Source organism: Mesocricetus auratus, unplaced genomic scaffold (genome assembly GCF_017639785.1).
Source record: "Mesocricetus auratus isolate SY011 unplaced genomic scaffold, BCM_Maur_2.0 Super-Scaffold_15014, whole genome shotgun sequence".
In the NCBI taxonomy this organism is placed as follows: Eukaryota; Metazoa; Chordata; class Mammalia; order Rodentia; family Cricetidae; genus Mesocricetus; species Mesocricetus auratus.
Window position 1 is genome coordinate 79,236,680 of NW_024429186.1, and position 23,242 is coordinate 79,259,921.

The 23,242-nt window shown below is 47.2% G+C and overlaps 2 protein-coding genes across 2 annotated transcripts in view; one reads left to right on the forward strand and one right to left on the reverse strand.

Annotated features, from left to right (window-relative positions):
* Tspan13 (tetraspanin 13) overlaps positions 1–3,564 on the forward strand; it is a 29,005-nt gene extending 25,441 nt beyond the window's left edge. The window contains exon 6 of the mRNA XM_040743238.1: positions 2,548–3,564. Within this exon, the coding sequence (XP_040599172.1) occupies positions 2,548–2,622 (75 nt within the window). The 3' untranslated portion in view covers positions 2,623–3,564. The remainder of the gene's footprint in view (positions 1–2,547) is intronic.
* Positions 3,565–10,486: 6,922 nt separating this feature from the next.
* Agr2 (anterior gradient 2, protein disulphide isomerase family member) lies at positions 10,487–20,602 on the reverse strand. Its single transcript, XM_013117835.3, has 8 exons — positions 20,481–20,602; positions 17,881–18,025; positions 17,553–17,616; positions 17,404–17,456; positions 16,130–16,203; positions 14,977–15,040; positions 12,269–12,352; positions 10,487–10,725 (listed from the first exon to the last, which is right to left on the reverse strand). Exons 2-8 carry the CDS (start codon positions 18,017–18,019, stop codon positions 10,676–10,678), a joined length of 528 nt encoding a protein of 175 aa, XP_012973289.1. The 5' UTR covers positions 18,020–18,025; positions 20,481–20,602; the 3' UTR covers positions 10,487–10,675.
* Positions 20,603–23,242: the final 2,640 nt, after the last annotated feature.

Below are 23,242 nucleotides of genomic sequence, written 5' to 3' on the forward strand. Positions count from 1 at the left end.
ATATAACCACGTAAAAGGAATACACAAGGCTATTTATAAGCAGCTTTGAAAGGTTTTTAAATTATGTACGTGAATGTGTATCTATGTGTAGGTACACACACATGGGTGTGGATGTCAGTGGAGGCCAGAAGAGGGCGTCAGAATCCCCGGATGTGGAAGTGTAGATGGTTGTGAGGCATTGTTGTGGGAACCAAACTCCAGCCTTCTGCAAGGGTGGCATGCACTCTCTCGAGTGCAAGGGTGGCATGCGCTCTCTCGAGTGCAAGGGTGGCATGCGCTCTCTCGAGTGCGAGGGTGGCATGCGCGCTCTTGAGTGCGAGGGTAACATGCGCGCTCTTGAGTGCGAGGGTAGCATGCGCGCTCTTCAGTGCTGAGCAGCTTCTCTGGCCCTCACCATGTTTGTTTCTGATTAGTCTTTGGGCCCTTTTTGCTTCCCGACAGTGTGCTGGGTCATTGAGATGTGAGTCCGACACGGGAGCAGAAGCTGAATGGCACCTGCTTGCTCATCGTGTGGCCTGGGGGCAGGTTGTTTAATCTTGCCTTGTGTCTCACCCTGCCTGGGAATAACGGCCACAGAGAGCAATCTTGCCGTGTGTCTCACCCTGCCAGGGAAATAACGGCCGCAGAGAGCCGGCCGGGGAGCATGAGGGGAAGCTCCAGCCGGTGCATGGCTGGGGAGCTGTGAGCAGTACTGGAAGCTAGTGTTTCGTAACCACTGATAAAGTACTATATATGTCATATTATGCGCTGTTAGAAAAAGACAGTGTGCCATTGTTTTTGAAGCATGAGCTGCCCACATCACGCATCTGTTTTAAACAGAGAGCAGAAGAATGGAGATCAGATAATTCTTCTGACAGAGTTTGTATGTATAGCTACAGAAGCAGATTAGGCTACTTAGAGGAGCAACATATGTCCTTACAAACTGCAAAAAAAAAAAATCTGTGTTTTATATGGTTAGAATTTAGCCGTGGATGGGATTGCTTAATCTGTTGGCCATTTACTTTTTAGTTTTTAAAAATTGCATCATACTTATTATGTGTGTGTACTGGGGGGGCAACATGCTTGTGCCACAGTGGGAGTGTCAGGGTCACAAGGACAGTCCTGTGGAATCTGCTCTCTCCTTCCACCATGTAGTTTCTGAAGATTGAACTCAGGTCTTCAGGCTTTGCACAAAGTGCCCCCCCCAAGGCCATCTCATCCCACCTCTTAGAAAAACTCATTCATTCATTCATTCATTCATTCATTGGGAGACAGGTTTTCTCTATGTAGTCCTGGGCATAGTGGAACTCGCTCTGTAGACCAGGCTGGCCTGGAACTCAGAGATCCGCCTGCCTCTGCCTCCTGAGTGCTGGGATTAAAGGTGTGAGCCACCACTGCCGCCTGGCGTACATTTCTTTAGCTACCTGGGTGTGGGTGCCCTTGTGCCGTGATGCATGTGTAGAGGTCAGAGGACAGCTTTGGGGAGTCTGTCCTGTCTTGTCCTGGGAACCGAAGCCCGGGGACTCGGGTCATGAGGCTCTGCAGCAAGTGCCTTCATCTGCTGCACTACCTGGTCAGCCCAGCCACCTGATTTCCTTTTAACGTGTGCATGTTTGCACAGGTGACTCCTGTGTGTGGAATGCCATTGTACTCTCCCCTAGGCATGCACTTCTAGGTATAAAATGCAACAGAGTATAGGAATAGTCAAGGGATCTTGATAAGCAGGGTTTGGTGGTTCACACCTTTAATCATAGCGCTTGGGAAGCAGAGGCTGGTGGATCTCTCTGAGTTCCCGGCTAGCCTGATCTACCTGCATAGTGAGAGCCTGTCACAAAAAGAAAAAACGACTGAGATTCAGTATTGGTAAATTGCCTTCTGAGAAGAATCTACCACCGACTTTTGACTGAATAACTAACTCTAGATATTATTAAAAATATTTGACAGGCTGGAGAGGTGGCTCGGGTCGGTAATGCTTGCTGCTTAGGGCAGTTACCATTGGAGATGAAGATTTAGGTTCGCCCAGTTTGGTTCCCAGCATCCAGGTCTGGCAGCTCACATTCACTCTAACTCAAACTCCAGGGGGCTCCAGGGCCTCTGGACTCTTGGGGACACATTTGCACATATGCATATAACTAAGAACAATAAAAATAAATGTGAAAACCACGCAGAGTTCACACTTGGCTGCTTATCAAAATGGAAAAGTCAAACTTGCTGCACCAGCTTCGGGTCCAGCGGCCAGTGTGGAGCACGCGGCACCCCTGCCTTCTTGCCCGGTCGTCGTTGGCAGCAGACTTTATCTCTGTCCTCTCACTTCGGCCCTCTCAGCTCCTCTGAGCCCTCCTGGAGCATGTCTTCCTTGCATAATCTGAGCAAATGCTCAGAAAGTAGCATTTGCAGGTTCCAGGCAGTGGTCACATCGCCGCGTTAGTAGGGCCTGTCCTTCAACGTGCCCAGTCTCTCCTCTTTGAACAGAAAGCATGCAAAAGTAATTCAGAAGTTTCAGGTATTCTGTTGGTTGAGGAACTAAATCTGCACAGCGCTCACCTCTTCTTCTTCTTTTAATTCCAGATCCTGGGCGTTTGGCTGACCTACAGATACAGGAATCAGAAAGACCCTCGCGCCAACCCCAGCGCTTTCCTTTGAGGAGGAAGCCAGGAAAAGTTCTCCCGTGTTTTCCCATCTTCCTCACTTTCTCTAATCTTAAGTTAAAGTAATTTGTTCATTTGACAGGAAACAGTATCTGAAAACTACACTGTCAACAGTGGAACTAAATATTTTCACTCTTACATTTTTTTGCTGACATTGCTGAAAAGGCAATTGAAATTCATGGTGTTCGCTGACCCTCAGTGGTCTCTGTAGTCACAGTTCTTGGTGTCTGGCGCTGTCCACTGTGGCCTTTCTTAGCCTTTTTACGTGCTGTAAAACTGTGTGTGGCACCCCTGGGGAAATGACATTGTGAACCCCAATCTCCATCTCACCGGTAGTTGTGCAGAGCACCGTGCTGTGCGGGAGGCTCCCCCGAAGACACTTGAAGTTCATGAAGCCAGGAAGAAGTCCGCGGTGTTCAGTCCTTAGGAGAGATCTAAGTTCCCTGCACTTTATGTCTTTTTAGGAAAGCTACCTTGTAGTGAAAAGTGTTAGCATCTAAGTGATCATTTAGTTATCGTAGTCTTCCATGATTACACCCGTGTATTCCAGAAATAGCTGTGTCTTTAGGAAACTGAACTTTAGTTTTTGACTTTTATAGTAAAGGTAAAGGAGGTGCCATTTGGAAAATGTTCTGGGCTGTGACAGTTATCTTCAGCTTTTAAAATGGGATGAGTTAGGATAATCTGACCTTTTTTTTTTTAATAATTTGAAGTTCAAAACACTGTATTTGTAGGCAACGTGCAATCAATATGTTGGCCCGTGCAACAAAAAGATGTTTGATTTTCTTAAAAAATAACTGTTTATTGACATTTCTTGGTATTGTGACAGTGAGTTGTCAAATCCAGACATATTTAAATGTGCTACCTCCCGTAAGCTGAGAGAGAAATGGTGTTTGTGGCTCTGTATGTTACATTAAAAATTAAAGGCTGAAACCTTTCTTTGTGTATGGGTGTTTGAATCAAAAAATGGTATGGGGAGCGTTGATAAACTAAGGTAAGTCAGCATTTTTCCCTCTGCTTTTTTGTACACCAAAAATAGTGTTTAATCAGGCCTTGGAAATAAACTCCTAGCAATGATGTCTACTGGTAGTTATCCTCAAATCCTTAGGTTAAAAGTAAGTATATATGTGTGCTTGTGTGTGTGGGGGTGTGTGTCAGAGGACAGTTTGTAAGTATATATGTGTGCTTGTGTGTGTGTGGGGGGGGACGGTTAGTAAGAATTGGATCTCTCTTTTACCATCTCGGTTCTAGGGCTCAAACTTGGTCATCAGCCTGGGTGGCAAGCACTGTCACTACTGACCAACCACCTGTCTCCTAAATGCCTGATTGAGCTATTTCGGTGGTCCCTGTTACCTGCACGATGAGGAAGGTGTTTGTATTTATTTGGAGAAGTCACTGGTGTTTATATGGGAAGAGTACACGCATTATTTCCCATTAGTGACGGTTCATTTCCTGTCTCGGTGTGGAGCAGCGTGTGATACATCACTGGTGATTTTATTTTTGGGGGGTGTCAAGTTTTAGATGTAGACGGCTGGTAAAGGGCTGGTCCCCGGATTGATGCACGTTGGTGCAGTTCGTTGTTCTGACTCCTCTGAGGCTCTCTGCTGGCCAGCCCTGTGCAGAAGCAGAGCCCTGCTGTTTCGAGGCTGAGACTGCGGCCCCCTGGGTGGAACATCGCATGCCATAAGATGGGGATGTGACTCTCGAAGGGAGGAAGGGAGCCTGTGGAAGGGACTCTGTTTTCCTCTTCAGTCATCCTGTATTTTTCCTGTTTACTCATCTGCAGCTCGGAATATCTTAGAAGGTTCTGGACCTCTAGCGGCTCACCTTGGGTAAATGACTGCCAGCGGAAAGGCCGTCACACAAAGAACATAAACTTGCCTGGGGCTCGGTTTGTGCTTTTACTGCCATGGCTCTGTTGAGGTCACAGTCGGAATCAGGGTCTGGGGGCTTGGAGAAATGCATCAGCTGTCCAGAAAGCACTCTGCTTTTGGGGAGGACCCGAGTTCTGTTCCCAGCACCCACATTGGTGGCTCACAGTGGTCTGTAACTCTAGTAGCTGCAGGGGCTTCTAATGCCTCTGGACTCCTCAGGTGCCTACATACCCCAACATACACATACACATACACACACACACACACACACACACACACATGAAAAATAAATTTCTTTTTGCTTTTGTTTTTAAAATCAGGATTCGGCCCTGATGAGTATTTCTGTTAGTTATGATTTTGTCTTTTGAGACAGGGTCTTGCTATATATACTGGGCTGCTTTTGAATTTTCTATGTATCCCAGGCTAGCCTCAGACCTAAGGTGATTGTCCTGACTCATGTGCTACCACACCCCAGGGTGAATCATTAGGATTTTGAAATTGCCAGGTTATATAAGTGAACAATAAATAATAAATGAGTAGGCAGTCGGCATGCACATGTTTAAGAGCCGGGGTATTCTATGTCAAATGAATCTGACTTTTTCTTTGCCTAGGATGTGAATGGGGTGATTATCCGCCCTGTCCTAGGATGCTGTTGTGATCCCTGTTTGTTTCTGATTGAAGACACACATCTGCTGTTTCATGGTGTCTCAGTATCTACTGGAAAGCCCTCTGAACAGGTCTATCCCACCCTGTTCCATGAATGGCCCAGCTGTGAGCCTACAGAGCCCAGGCAAGGCTCCTCCTGATTGCAGGATGGGTGCTCCCCTGTGTAAGGCTCCTCCTGACTGCAGGATGGGTGCTCCCCTGTGTAAGGCTCCTCCTGACTGCAGGATGGGTGCTCCCCTGTGTAAGGCTCCTCCTGACTGCAGGATGGGTGCTCCCCTGTGTAAGGCTCCTCCTGACTGCGGGATGGGTGCTCCCCTGTGTAAGGCTCCTCCTGACTGCAGGATGGGTGCTCCCCTGTGTACCTGCAGCCACAGAGTGTGATGTCTGCAGCACAGAGTGCAGATCTCAAGTTACACCAAAAGAAGGTCCCTTCCACCCAAACCGTTATCTCCTTGAAAGGAGCTCACTGCCTAAGCAGTTCTGAGTCCCTGTTTACACATTCCACTTAGAGGAATGTTCCTTAGAGCATTTGCTCCATCGGCCTTGGTGTTAACGGTGAAATTTGAGCTCAGGAAAATACAGCTAGTGCAAAGGGAAAAGGTTTGGCTGTCACCGCTCACCTCACATCCGAGCTCACCACGGGTGAAGTTCAACTCTGATCCTGTGCTCTGTGGGAAGCACTGTGTTTACTATGAAAACCAGTTCTGCATGCTCAACCTTGAAAATAACTGCCAGGCAGGACCCTTCAGACAGGGAGAGGAAACCAGGCCAGGCGTTCAGTTCTTGGTTTCTTTGAGCCAAACCCTCTTTCCTGGTGTTCTTAAATATTTGTTTTACCTTGCTTCCGTTTATTCATCACTTTATAAATACATTAGATATGTGAAACTATTTTACCTTTTAGCTGAGAGAATACTGAGACAGGAGTGCATTGCCACCAAGTAGTTCATAGAAAAGCACACTGTAACCGTATAGACATGACTGCTTATGTAGGAATGTTCTTATCGGAGATGACATGTGAGCATTAAAGACCAACTTTACCAGGCTTCTGGATAGTGAGGGGGGTTATGCAAACAGTGTTTGAGGGAAGGAGATGTGGAGAGGTTGGGGCTAGCCCTGTTTTTATTTTTTGTTTAATTTTTACAATTAATTTTTAATTGTGTATGTGTCTCTGAGGGTAGGTTATGTGCATGTCAGAACAGAGCCGAAGGAGGCCAGAAGAGGGTGCTGCACCCCCTGATCTGGAATCACAGGCCGTTGTGAGCTGCCTGATGTGGGTGCTGGGAACTGAACTTGGAGCGCTCCTCACCTCTGTGCCGTTTCTCCAGCCCCATGCTGAAGTTTTCCTTGATGTCCTGTTACATCGGGACACAGTTGGAAAGGGGGAAATCAGAGCCCAGCCACTGGTCACTACTCTCCTTAGGAAAACTAGCTTGGAAATTCATTCTCAAACCTAAGAGCCATTAACTCTGAAGAGTCACCTCAGTTGCTGCCCCTGCTGTCTAATACGCTGCAGGAGACATTTAAAGAGCACAAGGATTAACAATACCACCCCGTCAATTAAATGCATATGTGATCATCCTGGAGTGATCAAGTAGCCTTTTTATATTATGCCAAACTTTTCAAAAAAAACAGAGTCAAAGGCTATAACCTCTGCCCTTGTCTGATTTAACTAAAATAAACCAATTTGCTTGTGAGTATATACATTACCCATCCTGGGTCATTCCCTCCTTGGTGGAAGCAGGCTGATCCATGGCCGGGTACACATCTCTTATTCGGGACCCATATTGACAATGTGACAGTCTGAGGAAAAACACAAGCATACCGTCACCCACCCACCAGTAAGCAGTGGGGTGGTGGCTGTCATTGGAGGGAGATAGGATCCCTCCAACTCACCAAGGGCAGGGGGGGGGTGCGTTCCTTGACGGAGACGCCCCTTGTAGGCCTGGCTGAGCTGCTTGTCATCAAAACTGAGAAAGTTCATATGGAAAAGGACCTCTGTAAGGCCAGATGAGGGTCTCTCTTAGCCTCTGGTGAGACAGTCCAGGAACCTGTTGGTAGTAGGCTTGATGGCCAACCTGTGCCTGATTGATGGGATGGACACAGTTACCTCATCTAGTGAGCATGTCAGGGGTCACGGGAATGTTAATTAAGAGGTGTGTTCCTGCTTGAGCTTCTGCTTGATCATCATAAGCCGATTTCCAGCTAAGAATGGCAACCAGCACAACTTTTAATGGCATTTTATCCCAGGCTGATGGGAAAGACTTCTGCCAGCCTCGGAGGCCTGGGGAGGGAGTCTGTGGTGGCTAGGGGTCATACTGCAGTGCAAGGGAACTTTTGCCTTCAGAGGCTGGTGGACATTGTGACACTTTAGTCCAAGGGTATTGCAGCAGAAGTGGGGTTGATGGGGAGAGGCACACACGGTCTTAACTGTGGCCTTGTTCTCCTTAGCATGCTTTGAGGGCTTGAGGGCTTGAGCTGTCTGTCTCCTCATCATTGGATGTCATGGAGAGATTAGATATGGACGGGGGGGGGGGGGGGGGTGAAGGAGAGGTGAGCATCTCTCAGACAGAAGATGACAGTCAACGTGGGAGGGACAGAAAAAACAAGTGCCTTCCTAACTGCACGGGCAGACAGGCATGACGGACAACACAGAAGGAAAGAATGGGGGTCCCGACGCTTACCTGCCTGAAGGGACCGAGCACACACAACATGGAGGGGCCTTCTCACCCAAATACACTATCTGGGCGGCGCTGTCCAGCACCACGGGTGAGGAGAGGGAGACACTAGAGCCTGTTCTGGCAAAACCCAAAAATTAGAGCTGCAACAGAAAAAAAAAGGACTCTACTAGGGAGTTCAAAGCCTATGCGAGAAGTTCCTGTTCTGGGAGTCAGATGTTGCTTGGTCCTAAAGGCTCCCAGAGTGGGGGAGGGGGAAGAGATACGGAGTCAACAACACAGACCCCAGGAGTCAGGTGAAAGAAAAAACAGTAGACACGTTTGTTTACCAATGGGTAGAAACTTATACAGCCCCCCAGCACCCGTGTGTTCTGATCCATCGACACTGCCACTGCATAGCTGCTCCTCATTGGCGAGGCACCTCTGACAGTACCTGTTGCTAGGGTCTCAGGCGGGGTCTCATGGTCACTCCTCATTGGCTGGGCAGGATCAGGACCACTGACCGCAACTGTCAGTCTCCAGATTGGCTCAGCTCTCAGCCTGGTAGACCTTAACTTCTTAACACACACAGACATGCATAGCCATGGGAGCTTACTTCTTATACACACAGACATGCATGCCCATGGGATATTACTTCTTATACACACAGACATGCATGGCCATGGGTTCTTACTTCTTATACACAGACATGCATGACTATGGGTTCTTACTTCACAGTCAGTGCTTTGAGGCACCACTGGTCTGTTTTTCATACCATTTTCCACTCCCATGTTTATTGACATTTTTCTTCAGCTTTCAGACACAATACCCTCCACAATCGGCTCCAGTCTTATGACTATCTGTCAAAGAAGTAATCTAGGTACATTCTTATTGAAATTTAAGCGCAAATAGAAGATGCTATGATGAGAGTTGGATTTGGCAGAAAAAGTGGGTACTGTCAATGTTTCTATGAGCAAGTTCTACAACAAGTGCTTTCAGAGTGGAATCTCCAGCTCTTGTAGATTTTTGGTGCTTGTATTTCATATTTCCTGTAGTTATAAATGTAAGACAGAACCTTCAGTTCTTTTCATATGGTCTTTTCTGGTTTTTCATGCTCATTATCTTTCAAAGAATTTTAAAGATTTATTTATTTTTATTTTATGTGAATGCATGTCTTGCCTGTATTCACATTTGTGTACTGTGTGTGCTCAGTGCCCATGGAGACCAAAAGAATGTGTGACATCCTTGAAACTAGAGCTGTAGACAGTGTGAGCCACCTTGTGGCTGGGAACTGAACCTGGGTCTTCTGCAGTAGCAATACATCTTCTTAACCTTTGAGCCATCCCAAACCTTTATTTTCTCATTTTGTGGTGTGTGTGTGTGTTTGTGTGTGTGTGTGTGTGTGTGTGTGTGTGTGTGTGTACGTGCATGCCATGGCTCACATGTACAGCTCAGGGGACAACTTGCAGGAGTTATTGTCTCCGTCCACCATACGGATCCCAGGAGCGGAACTCAGATCTCAGGGGCAGATGCTCTCTCCTGCAGAGCCATCTTGCCTGCCCTCTAGCTTCCTGAATGGAATGCTTTTCCTTCTCCAAGACAAGCAAGTTCCCCGACTGTAAGGGGTAAACTCATGCCCCCATGATGTTTTACCATAGACTTTTGTGTCACCATCCCTGTGAGAGGCAGCAAAGCACTCTGGGAAAATCAACAGTTGCCAAAGGAGCTATCCAGTGATGCTTCCCACCCTGAGGGCACCGGGGCCACTGCGGGTGATGGGCAGGAAGTCCACTCGACATTGTGAGATTCAGTGTGGCGGACTGCCCTGTGCTGTACTCCCTTCCTTCTCCAAACAGCAGTGACCTCTGACCTCGACCTCACCACAGACCCCTGCTGCCCTTTGCCTCCTCCCAGCCACATTCGGATGAGCTGAGGCAGTCAGTCTGAGCCCGCTCCAGGCCTGCTTTCTGGCTCCTCCAGACTGCACCTGGAGAAGGGCACTTCTCTGTATCTCTAAGGCGTTCTCACAGTGTGGGTAAGCACAGGCCCGCCAGTGACTGTTCCAGTGGGCGAGTCTTCTGCAGACAGCCATCAGACGTGCTGGAGATTCTCTGAGATGCAAAAAATCTGTCTATAATTGGACTACTGAGAGTGTGCTTAGGGGTTTCTACTAGTATGGGAATGGCTGCTTCTACATGTGATTTTTAGTGTGTGTGTGTGTGTGTGTGTGTGTGTGTGTGTGTGTGTGTGGTCTTCCTGTATTACCCTTTACACTAAAGCATGTGCTGTTTATTGCTTCTGCAGGGTAAGCTCATGTCTTGTCAAGAATCCCCTGTAGCATGTCAGGATGACAGCAATGACTTCGATAGTTTCTATCTTCACTGTTTGTCCTGCTCCTTCATGAGCATTTCATGTGTTCAATGTTCCCGTTTAGTGAGCAAACCGGAACCAAATAGCCTTTCCTTCCCTCCTTCCTTACTTTTTTAATTTGAAAAAATTAAATTTTTTCCCGTTTTTTGAGATGGCATCCCACTGTAGCTCAAACTCACAGCCTCCAATTCAGGACGGTGATCCCACCCCTATAGGGATTTTAGCCATGGCCTGCTGTGCTAGGCTGGTCCAAATAGCTTTTTCTATAAAAAAACCAATAGAAACAACCCTTCAGTTGGAGTACTCACAAGACTTTATTTTTTAGAAAACCATGCTTCACTGTAGTAGATAACAATATATTGTCTCCCCACATATGCGTATGGGTGTTTAAAAAATACATGTGTTGTAACATTAAACTGTGATGTAATCAGCGAGTTCACAGTGCTCCTGCCTCCTCATCACCTGGTGCAACGCACAGCTGGCTCTACAATTCTGTCTTTAGTAGCTTCAGAGCTTTCTTCATGTTGTCCAGCACTGGCGGGACAAAAATTAGGACAGTTAAGTTCCATTAGAAATGACAGTGCGGTTTGAATGAGCATGCCCCCCTCCCCTTCCCCAGGCTCAAATATTCGGATGCTTGGTCCCTAGTTGGAGGAACTGTTTGGGAAGGATTAGGAGGTGTGGCCTTGTTGGAGATTTATCCCTGGGGGCAGGCAGGCTTTGAGTCCCCAAGGCTCAGACTGAGACCATTGTCTGTCTGTCTGTCTGTCTGTCTGTCTGTCTGTCTCTCTCTCTCTCTTTCTCTGACCCCTGCTCGTGGATCAGATGTGAGTTCTCAGCTCCAGCACCGTGCCTGCCCGCCTGCTGCCATGCTCCCATCCTCTGAAACTGTAAGCAAGCCCCAGTGAACTTCTCCTTCCATAGCAAGTTGCCTTGGTCATGGGGTCTCTTTACAGCAATAGAAAAATAACTGAGACAGACGCTGGTGGTACAATAAACCCTGGCACTTGGGGACTGGATCCATTGTTTGACAGAGTGTCCTATTGTCTTAGGGGGAACAGTTGGTAATCTTATTGTTATTTTTCTCTCTGTAGCAGAGTAAAACATTGGCAACCCAGCTCTCAGTGGTCTCAGCTCTTTAGTGGTTCCTCTCTTCTAGTTTCCTCAGAGCTGCACAAGCTCTGTCAGCAGCAAACTGTTTTGGTTAGTGTAGAAACTAACTTAATTTTAACTTAATTAGTTATTGGGACAGAGGCCCGCCATGTACTTCTGGCTCATCTGGGATTTGTTATGTAGATTAGGATGGCCTTGAACTCACAGAGATCTACCTTTGAGTTCTGGAAATAAAGACATGGACCACCACACCTGGCTTAGAAGCAGATTTTAAATCATGTTCATGAGAAATGTTAGCAGGTGTGTGCAGCTACTGCAAGTTATTTTAGAAGCCTGTGGCGTACCAAAGAGAACTGTCAGCCCAGCAAGGGTGTTTGTACAGATGAATCCGCCCATCTCCACAACAACGTTGCACTTAGCAACGGGACAGGCTCAGAGAGGCTGAGTTATTAAGTCACACAGTGGATAAGTATGAAACTGCAGCTCCAGAGCCCAAGCTTAGGATCACTATCCCATCGGTGAAATGGAGCTCGGTATCTGGGTGATGTTCTGAGTAGCTACTATTCACTCCTGCAAGTAATTATTAAGCAGGGAAGGCATGGCGATGTTACCTGTTTGGGTGTCTGCCCTTAACTTTGAGTTCCATCTTATGAAAACAAACCCTGAGTCTCATAAATGCCCACGCTTGGAACATGCTGCCCTTTGTACTGGAGACGTTGTTAATGAGCTGTGGGAGCGCTCACATTCTCTAGGTCCAGGCTCCCCTCACCCCGTGTAATTACTATTCTAAGTTTGCACCATCTAACAGAAGGTTTTGTTAGACGGTGCAAAAAGTTATTCGGAGTCAGACTGGTCAAACTGGTTCTCTGGCACCCCAGGGCAGAGGTCTAGCCCATCTCAGTCGGGGTCTCTCCCCATCGCTAACGCAGTAGGCATCTCTGACCAAGCTGGAGGCAACACTTACACAGAGCTGTGTCCGAAGGTTCGTAAGCGTAGAGACGGTTTGAGTATCTCCCAGTGATGTCCGCCCTCACTGTCAGGGACGGGTCTGCAAAGACAGAGTGAGGATGGAACACTTCCGCTTCCGGGGAGCCCGGATTGTGTGTTGAAGCTGTTGTGCCCATGCTCTGCCTAGTCTGTTCTGCTACCCGACCCCTCCCCCCCCCCCCCCGGGAGTTACCACCCGAGCAGGGCAAAGCAGTTCAGGAAACATTCAACAGCTAGTTGCACGGTGCTGTTTTTGGGAAAGATGTTGAGCCCCGCCATCCTACCTAAGTGCCCTGAATGTAGGACAGAGCATATTTTGGGGGGTTTTCCTTGCGAAAACCCAGTATTCTTTACGACAGGACTACCCTGAGATTTCAAAGGGCTTTCATTGCAGCTGACTGTCTTCCCTAAAAAACAGCTTTGGTAATTGGATCCCTCCCCCCAGGTTGACCCTGCAGTGAAACAGTCTTGGCTATGCTGGAACCCACTCTGTAACCCAGTTTGACCTCGAACTCACAGATGGGCCTGCCTCTGTGTCTCCTGAGTCTGGGATTAAAGGCGTGCAGCCATCACCTCTGGGCGGTGCGACTGGATACTTTCATGCTGATACTTGGTTATGGCTATGCTCCATTGGGGTGTATGAAAGTGAGAGATGGCATGAAGCATGTGATTTGTGGGCTGGGGCTGGAGGGTGGGGTACAAGTTTAATCTGGGTCAGATTGATTCTCTGCCTTTTTGTTTATTTAATTATTATTTTTTTTTGTTTGCTTGTTTGTTTTTGACAGAGTCTCACTTTGTAGCCCAGGCTAGCAAGAAACTTACTATGTGCATGAGGTTTATCCCAAACTCATTATAATTTTCCTGCCTCAGCCTCCCAAGTGCTGGAATTTTAGACCGGAGCCACCATACCCAGTTTATACCAGGAAACCCAGGGCTTGCCCATCCTAGATATGCGCTCTGCCGATGGAGCTATAGCCCAATCTTTCTTTCTTTAAACCAAATAAAGCCAGTCCCTAAGCGCAGCTGGATCAGACAATTGCCCATGGTGCTTTCTACTTCCATTTTTCAATACTTTGTGGTTAATCAGCTGCATTAAAAAAAAAAAGACTTAAGAATTACCCCTTATCTCTCTTTAAATATTCCTCTAGGTTTAAATCCATCTATCAAGTTGAGCATGGAGGGGCATGCCAGTAATCTCAGTACTACTTGGGCCTAGAGGTAGGAGGGTTCAGGTTATTCTTGGCTACATAGAGGGTTTGAGGTCAGCCTGGATTACGTAAAACTGTCTCAAAAAGCAAAAGACAACAAGGAAACCCCCAAACAAACACATTCTTTCTGTCATACTTTTATGAAGTTGAAACTAGGTAATTAGTGCGAGCAGGGGACTTTAAAGGCTTGGTACATTGGAAGAACAGGAAGGGAGTGTAGAGAGGTTTAGATACTTGGTTTGAAAGGCGTGGCTGAGGGGTGGGGTGGGGCTTGACGGCAGAGCATTCGCCGAGTGCCCACAAGACCCTGAGCTAGATTCCTAAAGCTGGAAAAGAGGGCTGGTGAAGTGAAGGTCCTGAAACGGGGAGACGACGTGTGAGAACCAGCTGGGCGTTTGCGGTCAGCCACATCCTGGAGGGGACTGTCTTTGTCACTTTAAAGTGTTCGGCCAGGACCGACAGACAATGAATTACCAGAAGCAGAGAGATCCATTTGTTCAACAAAGACTTAGCAATGATGCCTCCACATGAAGGATGCAAAGACACAGCTGGCCTTCTGATAAGATTCACACAAGGCCTTACACACTCAAACTGCCTGGAGGCTCTTAAAAACCGTGGTGGCACTGGTTTAAGGGCAGCGGCCTCTTTCAAACCTTCACAGGATTCTAACATTCTGCCAGCGTGGAGGACCAGTGAGCTTTACAAGTTAGCACCTGGGATTTGTGCTGTGACTGAAGGCAAGGATTGCGGATGAATGTGCTCAGAAACATCCAGGAGGCTTTAAGGGAAATCCCATTCAAGGCACAGCTAGACAAGCCCCAGGCTGCTCCTGGTGCTCAGACCTTTCTGCAAATGAGTGCTCTAATCCATCCCTTCTGGCTCTTTGCCCCATCATTCGCTTCTCTCCGCCCTGTTTTCCGCTTTCAGTGCAAGCTCTGATGAATTACCCCAGTTGCCCACTTGATGGGCTCTGCTGGGCAGCGGGCTTGATCACAATTTAAGTGGCTATGTCTGGTTAAAGCCAAACGTCGTATATTTGTGAAGCTACTCAATTAACACTTATGGAGAACCTATGACAGGATCACACTGGGCTTTTATGACGAGCAGAAGCATGTAGCTCTGCCACGCTAATACTTAACGAGCAAGCAGAAGCTGGGAAATTGGTGGCCAATGATGAAAGCAGGGCCCTGCCTTCCCAGATGTGCTTGGAGCAGAAGATGGGAGTTAAAATAAACAGAGGAAGAGAGGAGTATTTATGGAGATAGCAGTTCAGGCGCTCTGATGAAAGTATATGTGACACTTAGCGGTTTTTCCCGCCCAGAATGCCACTCCCCTTGCTAGAGGTTGGTGACCTTGCTCACAGTGATGTGACTGGTGAGGTTGGGACAGGGACGGGAGGTGTGATGTTGGGGGAGACAGGATGTGGCTGCAGCTGCATAATCTTCGGTGTGTCTTATGCCCCTGGGACCCCACTTACCCACAAACAGAACTCTGGGGACGTACTGGCCGTCAGGAGAAAGGTGCTTGTCTGTGGTTTCATACTGGGAAAAAACAAAACAAAATCAGCTGTTTGTTCTTTAGGTGTGTTCAAACTTGCCAATGCAAATAAAAAAGTGCTGTTAAATCTCCCTGGGGCTAGAGGGGGCACCGTGAGTGGTGAAACAATTAAGAGACGGTTGGCGGACTGGAAAAGGGTTATATAACCAGAAGGAGGGCTTCAGGGATGAGCAAAGAGACTGGGGGGCGGGGAAGAGGCAGCAAACACAACGTGCCCATGAACATGCCACAGCGGAGCCCATTGCATTTTATGCTAATTTAAAAAGCTAATCAGAAAAGAGAATGTGTCCCTCAGTGTGCCGTGGGCCTACGGTGCTGCCAGAGAACCTTTCTGGAAAGAGTTCACAGCACAGACCAGAGGGCAGAGTCACAGAGCAGAAAGAGCAGCACGGGATACAGGACAGGAGGCAGGAAGCCAAGGGATGTGATACTCAAAAAGAGCCAAACAGCTCCAGGGGGAAGACGTGTGATTGGACGGGGAGACCATTTGTTACAGGGTAGCAGCGTGGCTAAGGCACGAGGGTTGGTGATGGGGAATGAAGCGAAAGTCCAGGACACATGGGCAGATCTGGACCGCCAGAGCTCCCTCCCACGGAGAGAAAGAAGTAACAGGGATTCGTGAGCCAGGACTGTAAGGAGACGGGCAAAGGCAGTGATTTGCAACGAAACAAAAGAAACAAACAAACAAACACCACCACCCCCCCAAAAAACAAACAAAAAAAAAACAACGGTTACCATAGCAGCGCAGAGGTACCGACCACTGAAGAATGTTCTTCAGGTAAGATTACTAATTACTAGAAAAGATGTGTGCCGCATAAATGCCCGATGAAAAGGTGAAGGATGTGACCCAGCGGCAGAATACTCCTCGGTGTGTGCCAGGTGCTGGTCCCAATACCAGTAATGCAAAATTTCAAAATGAGATTATTAATAAAGTCAAAGAGTGTGGGTTTCTCATCTGTAAGATGGGATACTTGGAAGAGACCCTAGCTGACACAGCATCACTGAGATGCACAGAAAGGATGAATCAGACACTGAAGCCAGACGAGATGGGGGTGACGGTGAGGGGGACTTACAACCAGGTTGAGGAGAACAAACTGCTCTGCCAGTTTCTGGATTTCCTTATTTTCAGCAAACACTTTCTTTAAAGCTGTGACATAAGAAAAAAAAGTCATTGAGCAATTATCTATACAGTTTTAGTTAGAACTCTTGCTTTCTGTTGTCTTGTAAGTTGAAACGTGGTTTAAATGCAATGCCTACTTTGCCCCTCCAGCAAATGATTTGGGATGTTGTTGAACAACTACGTTGTAGCAGACATGATTTTATAGACTAGGAAAACACTTGGAACAGACAGGCACAGGCCACTTGCAGAGTTCGGAGGCTCGTGTGGGAGCCACAGCATAAACAATGCATGCTGCACATGTAGTTTCATGTAGGTGTACATACGCGGGGGACAAAGGCTTGGAGAGCTATGAGTTTGTCACGCAGATCTCTTGTAGGAGGGGAGGCTGAGGTCAGAGAGTGCCCAGACTGCTGGAGACAGGTTGCCTCAGGCAGAGGGGGCTATAAAAGCCTCGGCTAATAGGGGTGAATTGCATGAAGGCTGGACAGAGTGGGAATATGTGACCTTGACAGGAAAGGGAAACCGAGCTCTGGCCAGGTGGGGTCCATCTCCGGAACCAGGCTTTACTTGTGGTGAGAAGCCACTGGGGCACACCAGTGAAGGATCTGAGTTGTGCTGAACAGCTTCAGTCCGGCTTCTCTGTGCAGAGAGCTCTGACTGGTGTGATCCATGGTGACTGGTGTGGTATTGTGAACAAGCTACAATGTTGGCTTGGACTAAGGTGGTAGCATTGAGGTAACAGAAGGCATTTGGGTTTGGGTAAGAAGAGCTACCTAATTAATACCAGCAGGGAATGGAAATGTAGAGTCCCTCACACAAGAATCATTAAGTGAAGGCAGCGATGAGTTCACTGCATCAAACGCAGGAAGCCTCTACAAGTGGGCAGGCTGCATGTGTGTGAGGCTGGCGCTGACTGGAGATATATTTTAGCAGTCAATCCCATGGTATCTGTTGATGTATCGCATGAAGAGAATGGAAGAAGCTAATTATGAACCCCAGCATTTCTTAACCGCTGAGCCATCTCTGCAGCCCCCGGACCCCAGCGTTTTTTATTCAAAATATTCGCCAATAGTTTATTCAAAACATGGAAACATTCAAACTTCTTTTTAAATGTTTTAAGATACTCTTTCTTCTTCAACAGTGCTAGGTTCTAGGAACGTAAACATGAGTGATCCAAACCCTGACCCAACACAAAGCCTCTAGAAGAAATTGAGAAGAACAGACTACCTTGACTGTGTGGGCATTCGTCCAAGTGATGAATGATCATCAAGGGTCTGTTGCTGTGAGAGAGATGAGATCAGATGTTTAGCAGGACGTCATGGCACCCGATAGTTACCACCAGATGGCGCTCACGAGAGACTCCAGGAGCTCCTTACCTAGTCTTGGATTTGTATAAGGCTTCTTCGTAGGTCTGAGTCCAGATGAGCTGATCGCCCCAACCTAGAGCAAGAGGAATTGGTACCTTTAAATCCACCACAGTTTCAGGCTCAAGCCTGCTGAAAAGTGATGGTAAAAACCCGGATAATATGTGCTTAGTACTGAAGAACCAAAGCCTCCGGAGCGGGATTACCTGACTATTAACTATGCTAAATCTAGAAAAAAGAAGTTTCCCAAGTATCTCCAGCAGACACATTTAATACCAAGAGTCGGGGAGTCTTTATGAATGAAGTTGCAGTTGGGAACCGACAAAAAGTTGGCACCTACCCCTGGAGAGGGTCTGGGGCAGTTTGGGCCGAGAGTCCTTTGCGTCCTTTTTGGCTCCAGGTTTGACTGTGGTTTCTTTGGCCAGGGTATAGGAGAGGGCCACAAGAAGCAGGAAGGCTGACGCCAAAATTTTCTCCATGGCAATCTACACGGGAAACGAACGGGAAGAAATTAGACTCTACGGAGTGCATCACAACAGTGGGAAGCATCGGGAACCGGGTTACACCCAGGTGAGATGGGACAGGCGTGGATAGGCAGCCATCTTCCACAGGACGCAGGAGTTTCCTGGGAATGCTTATTGAGCTAACCTCTGCTGTCTATCTGCCCTCACCGTCTTCGCTTCCTCTATCAATGGATACATAATATTTGTTGTGTCTTATCTTACAATAGGATGATACACATCGTAAGGAAATGTATAACTAGGTAGATGTATATACTTGGCAGCTAAGGAAAAGCACATTTAAAAGTTGCACTAAAAAGCATAGCGATGGAAGGTAATTTGGGGTACCTCTCTTCCCCCTTCCCCGATTTCTCACTGTGTAGATGAAGACTCTAAGGTTCAGAGAGATGAAAAGATTTTGGGGATGAGTTCAGAGGGAAAGTGTTAATTCCCATCTCCCCTCCCCGAACAGTTTACCCTTGCAGTGAAAGGGACACCTTGCCCCTGAAGACTGGATGTGAATAACCTGGTCACATCTCACTTCATGTAGAGCATGCTAGCTTTGCCACCTCTCTGGAGACTCATCCCGTTTCCCTGCTGAGGATCTGCTCAGATGGCATTCGCTGTGAACTGACCAAGGCACATAAAATGAGCATCCTTTGCCCTAGTGTGAGCCTGTGTGGCAGGGGAGGGCATCCTCTCCAGTGCACAGATGTAGTCTGTGATGCACATGACACAGGGAGTAAAACCCAGGCTGGTTCTCTGCTAAGTTCCCTTTCCTCCCCCTCTGCTATTGACAGTTAATTACCAGGGAAAGCTGCAGCAGATGATCGTGACTAGGGCTCTGAATGACAAGTGTGTGAGTGCAGGAGGGAAGGCCAAGGAGGCTGTGTTTCCTGTCACTCAGAGTACCTATGGGCTATACCCTGGGGTACTGCAGACTTCAAATCTGGTAAAGCCAAGTCCTAACGGTGCCCAGAAAGCACTGCAGAACTACAGCGTCCGTCTCTAGTATTGGTATCGTTCTTCATTAAGTCAAGTAGTCTCTACCAAGAAAGCAGGTAGAGTGTCGTGGTGTAAGTGCTTAGGAGAGAGGGAAGGGCCTCATAAACTGTGAGCCCGAAGTGGGAATATTTGCTAGACGTCAGAGGAGTAAAAAGAAGCCAGTCACCAACCCAAGTGATGCCTTAAACTAAACTGGCCAACCATTATCCAAGGCACAGTGCACAGCCACACAGAGGCTCAGAAAAGATGACAAGCTAAGGCGGTGACACAATGTCAGACATTTCCACATTTGTAAGGATGCAGGAATGCTCCTCATGATTTTTATCTTCTGAAATTCTGCAGTCACAACTTAAGCATATCATAGGCCAGCGATACCTAGCAGCTGTATTCGTGTCCTGACTTCTGTTCATTATTTAAAAATGGATGAGGTACCTCGTATGAGAATTATTATATTTCTGGAACACAAGCTGGTTCAGAAGTATAGATGAACTTATTTGACTTTCTCAACAAATAATTGAATATATATTACTTGCATAAGCACTTATATGGAGTCTATAAGAGGGAATTCGTGGCAAAGTGCTGTATTTAGACCACTGTCAATTCTTGCTGTACAAATGGCTCCTAGGCCTCCTTGCAATAGCTTTGCAGATTATGGGCTGGAACTACTGATGTGTCACATGTGTTTTATGGCAGGGTGCTTCAAGGAAGGCCAATATAGCACTGCTGTCCACACATCCTGCTCTGAGATGGCTTTCTGTGATTCTCTCTACTCTGTTTTCACGGTGAAAACAATCTGTTCTGCAAACATTCCACTCTACAATCATCTGTAAGCCCCTGGAAGCCCACAGCGCTGGAGACTCCAAGACAGAATTGCAAGACTGTGATAATCTGCAGGTGCTCCCCACCCCAAGGGCCACTTATTCTCTGGAATCAGCGCATTTTACTGTCACTCCATTCCCATGAATGTCCTTGCTGGAGGTTTCAGTGACTCTGTTGCTGTTACTTCAGAAAGTGCCAGCTCTCCCCTCTGACACTCTTAAAATCTGCAGAAGCATAAAGAAAACTGTTTCCCGTTCTGCAAGAATATATTCCCAGGGGGCAATCTGAGCTGAGTTTTCACAGTCCAGAGCCCATGGCCTTTGCATTACCTAGTACAGGGGTGGACACAGGATTTTCTGCACCCTGATGCAGGTTGAAAACTCATGAGTTCACCCACCTGTAAATTTCCAGTTTAATGAGGGGCGAAGCATCTCACACACTGAACCTAGGCAGGAATGGGATTCTCCACCACTTTAAGCCAAAGAAAGACCATAGTGAGCTTCTGAGGGTTGCGTGAGACCTGCTCAGAGCCTTGCTGCCTGCAACGTGCACAGCAGTCAGAGGCCACAGCTTCCTCTAGCAAGTGCACCAACAAAGTGATTGTCAGTTGTCTTACCTGGGCTCCCCGCCCTCCTGCTTTGTGTGAGCTGCCCGGGTTGCAGTCCAAGCTTCTGAATGTGTCAGCAGAGCCCTGAGCCTCTATTTATGGGCAGAGCACACCTCACTCCCACCCACGGATCCTGTTTCCTCAAGCTGCTAACTCAGAGGCAAACTTTGCTCTCACCAAGCAATTGTCTTTTGTGGGTTAAAAAGGTCTTTGTTTTTTTTTTTTTTTTTTGTTAAAGCAATCATAGCAAAAACTTTTTTCTTTTAACTTCTTCTTTTTTTAATAAGCAAACTGGTGGTGAAAGTATTATTGTCAGTAGTTTTGTAAAAGCTGGGCAGTGTGCCAAATCCAGGTAAGCTTTAAATGAAGACATTTGATTTGTCCGAAGGGTGATTTGTCTGTACGTGATTGGATGGAAGTTGTGCTTTCTAGATATTCATTTCCTCCCTCTTGGGCAGATTGCATTGATTTAGCTTAAAATATGATGACTCACAATTCTAACCTTTCTTATACTCAAACAGCTGCTCTTGCTCGAGTAGTATACATATGATTTTCTATACTACCTCTTTTCAAAAAGATGCTTCAACTACAGGTATAAGAAACACAAAGCATCTACCCATGGACTATTTCAAACTTCAAGAGGTTATTGAAGAGTTAACATTGTGGGCTAATAATTGGACTGCTGGTGAGTGTGTGTGTGCGTGCCTGCTCTCCTGCGTGTGCACAGCAACTTTCCTCCAAAGAGTTTCAAGACACTGAAGAGAGATATTTATGTAGTGGCAAACTTTCCTGTTAGGCAGACGAACAGGAATCCACTCACCTCATTTTCCATAATGTCTGGAATCTAGCCCTTACTCGATTTTCTAGTTACTGAGAAAATTAAAAACTGGAATTTGAGTTTTCTCTTAGAAAAATTCAGTTCTGTTTTTTTGTTCACAAATCTATATGCAATTCTTTAAAAACTGAACGGAGGGATCTTCAACAGGAGTCTATGGGATGAAGGGTCTATAACGAAAATTTAAAATGAATGAACCTCACCATATCTAAAAACATTTGGAGGTGTATATATTTCATTCAGCAGGGGTGTGGATTCTGTGGGATAGTGACTCAAAATAATTGCATCTGCTTCTGCATTTAAGAGAGTCTACGGAGACTATCTTTTAAAGTTCAATTAAAAAAGGATTTGCACTAAAGCCTTGAGACTAGAATTGCTCTCACATAGATTCTTACTATTTAGCCCTTAGTTGAGTTCAACCCTCATTTTTAGATTTTACAATGAAGATACCAAACAAACAAACAAACAAACATCTTTCTGAAGACCCTGTAAGTGGTTGAGGGTACAGCTTGGAGCAAAGCCAGGACCCTTCCGTTCCATCCTCCTAGAAATAGGAAGATGGATGGGATTGAGTCAAGATTTCAGTCCGCGTCTTTCTTCCACTACCTGGATGTTGCTAGCAGAGATGGCATTAACACCTCTGAAAGTGCAGTTTCCATATCTGTAATCGAGCTGTCAGTTTAAAGACATTTTACAACCGTATCTTTCTTTCCTCCGAGAAAGAACTTTTTTAACTTTCTTTTAATTTATCCTGTGTGTCTTTCACACCGTGCCTCTCGATCCCATTCATTCCCTGTCCCTGTGTATCCTCCCTCTGATCCTGACACCACCCCCATAAAAATTAAAATTCAAGAAAAAAAAAGGAAAAGAAGACTCAAACTCGTCGTGGAAGCTGCAGTGTGACGCAGAGACTCACACAGTGAACCCTTTGTCCATGCATCTTTACTTGCGAGTGTTCATTGCAGAGTTTTGGTGTGGTTCGAGGCCTCCACTATACTATAGATGCTGGGCCCTCACTGGGACTCCTTGGATATCCTGCTGTTGCCCTGTGTTGTGGAGATCCCGCAGTTTTGGGTCTCTAGGACCAGTCCCTTCGTGTGCTCCAGCCGATCATAGACGGGGTGGGTGTTCGGGTGAGTCAGCCTATAGCCCTGGTTACGGGCCGGGGTAATTGCTGGGATGTTCAGCCCACCAGCTCTCCCCCTGTCTTCACCACCAGGGTGAACTCTGCAGCGTTGCCATGGTGAGTTCACCCCTTGTAGCAATGAACAAGGGGTGGGGCCTGTTCCCCTGCTTTCCCGCCCTCAGGGTCGGCTCTCCCCCACCCACACCATCAGGGTCGGCTCTGCTGTGTTGCCCAGGCAATGTACGGGGACCGCTCTCCTGAGAGCTGCAGCTGGTGAGGGGCAGGGACGGCTCTCCAGCTCTTACGACCTCAGGGCCCACTCTTTCACTTGCCACACATGGTGAAGGGCATGGGGGCACAGGGAGGAGAGGGCATCTCCCCCCCCCCCACTAACTGGTACCACCATATGGGAGATGAGGGCCAGGGCCAGATCCCCCATACTTACATGTAGGGGCGGGCTCACCTACACCCCAGTCAGTAGGGTCAGCAATACTGTGCTGCCCAGGTAAGGGGGGAGGGTCAGCTCCCTCACTCATAACCATATTTCCAAGTAGGTTATTTCCTATTTTGGATCGAATCTGAAGACACATAATAACTGGCAACTATTGAGTGTTCAGCACACTGTTTCACTTATTATTTATTTGTTATTTATTGAATGTGTGTGTCATGGCCTGTGTGGAGGCCTCCTCACCTTCTTCTTTATTTGAGGTAAAGTCTGTCTTGTTTACTGGGTTCCTCCTGCCTCCACCCCATTCTGGTTTTAGATGCAGGCACCTGTGGAATGATATCACCTTCTGCGAAGGTTCCGTA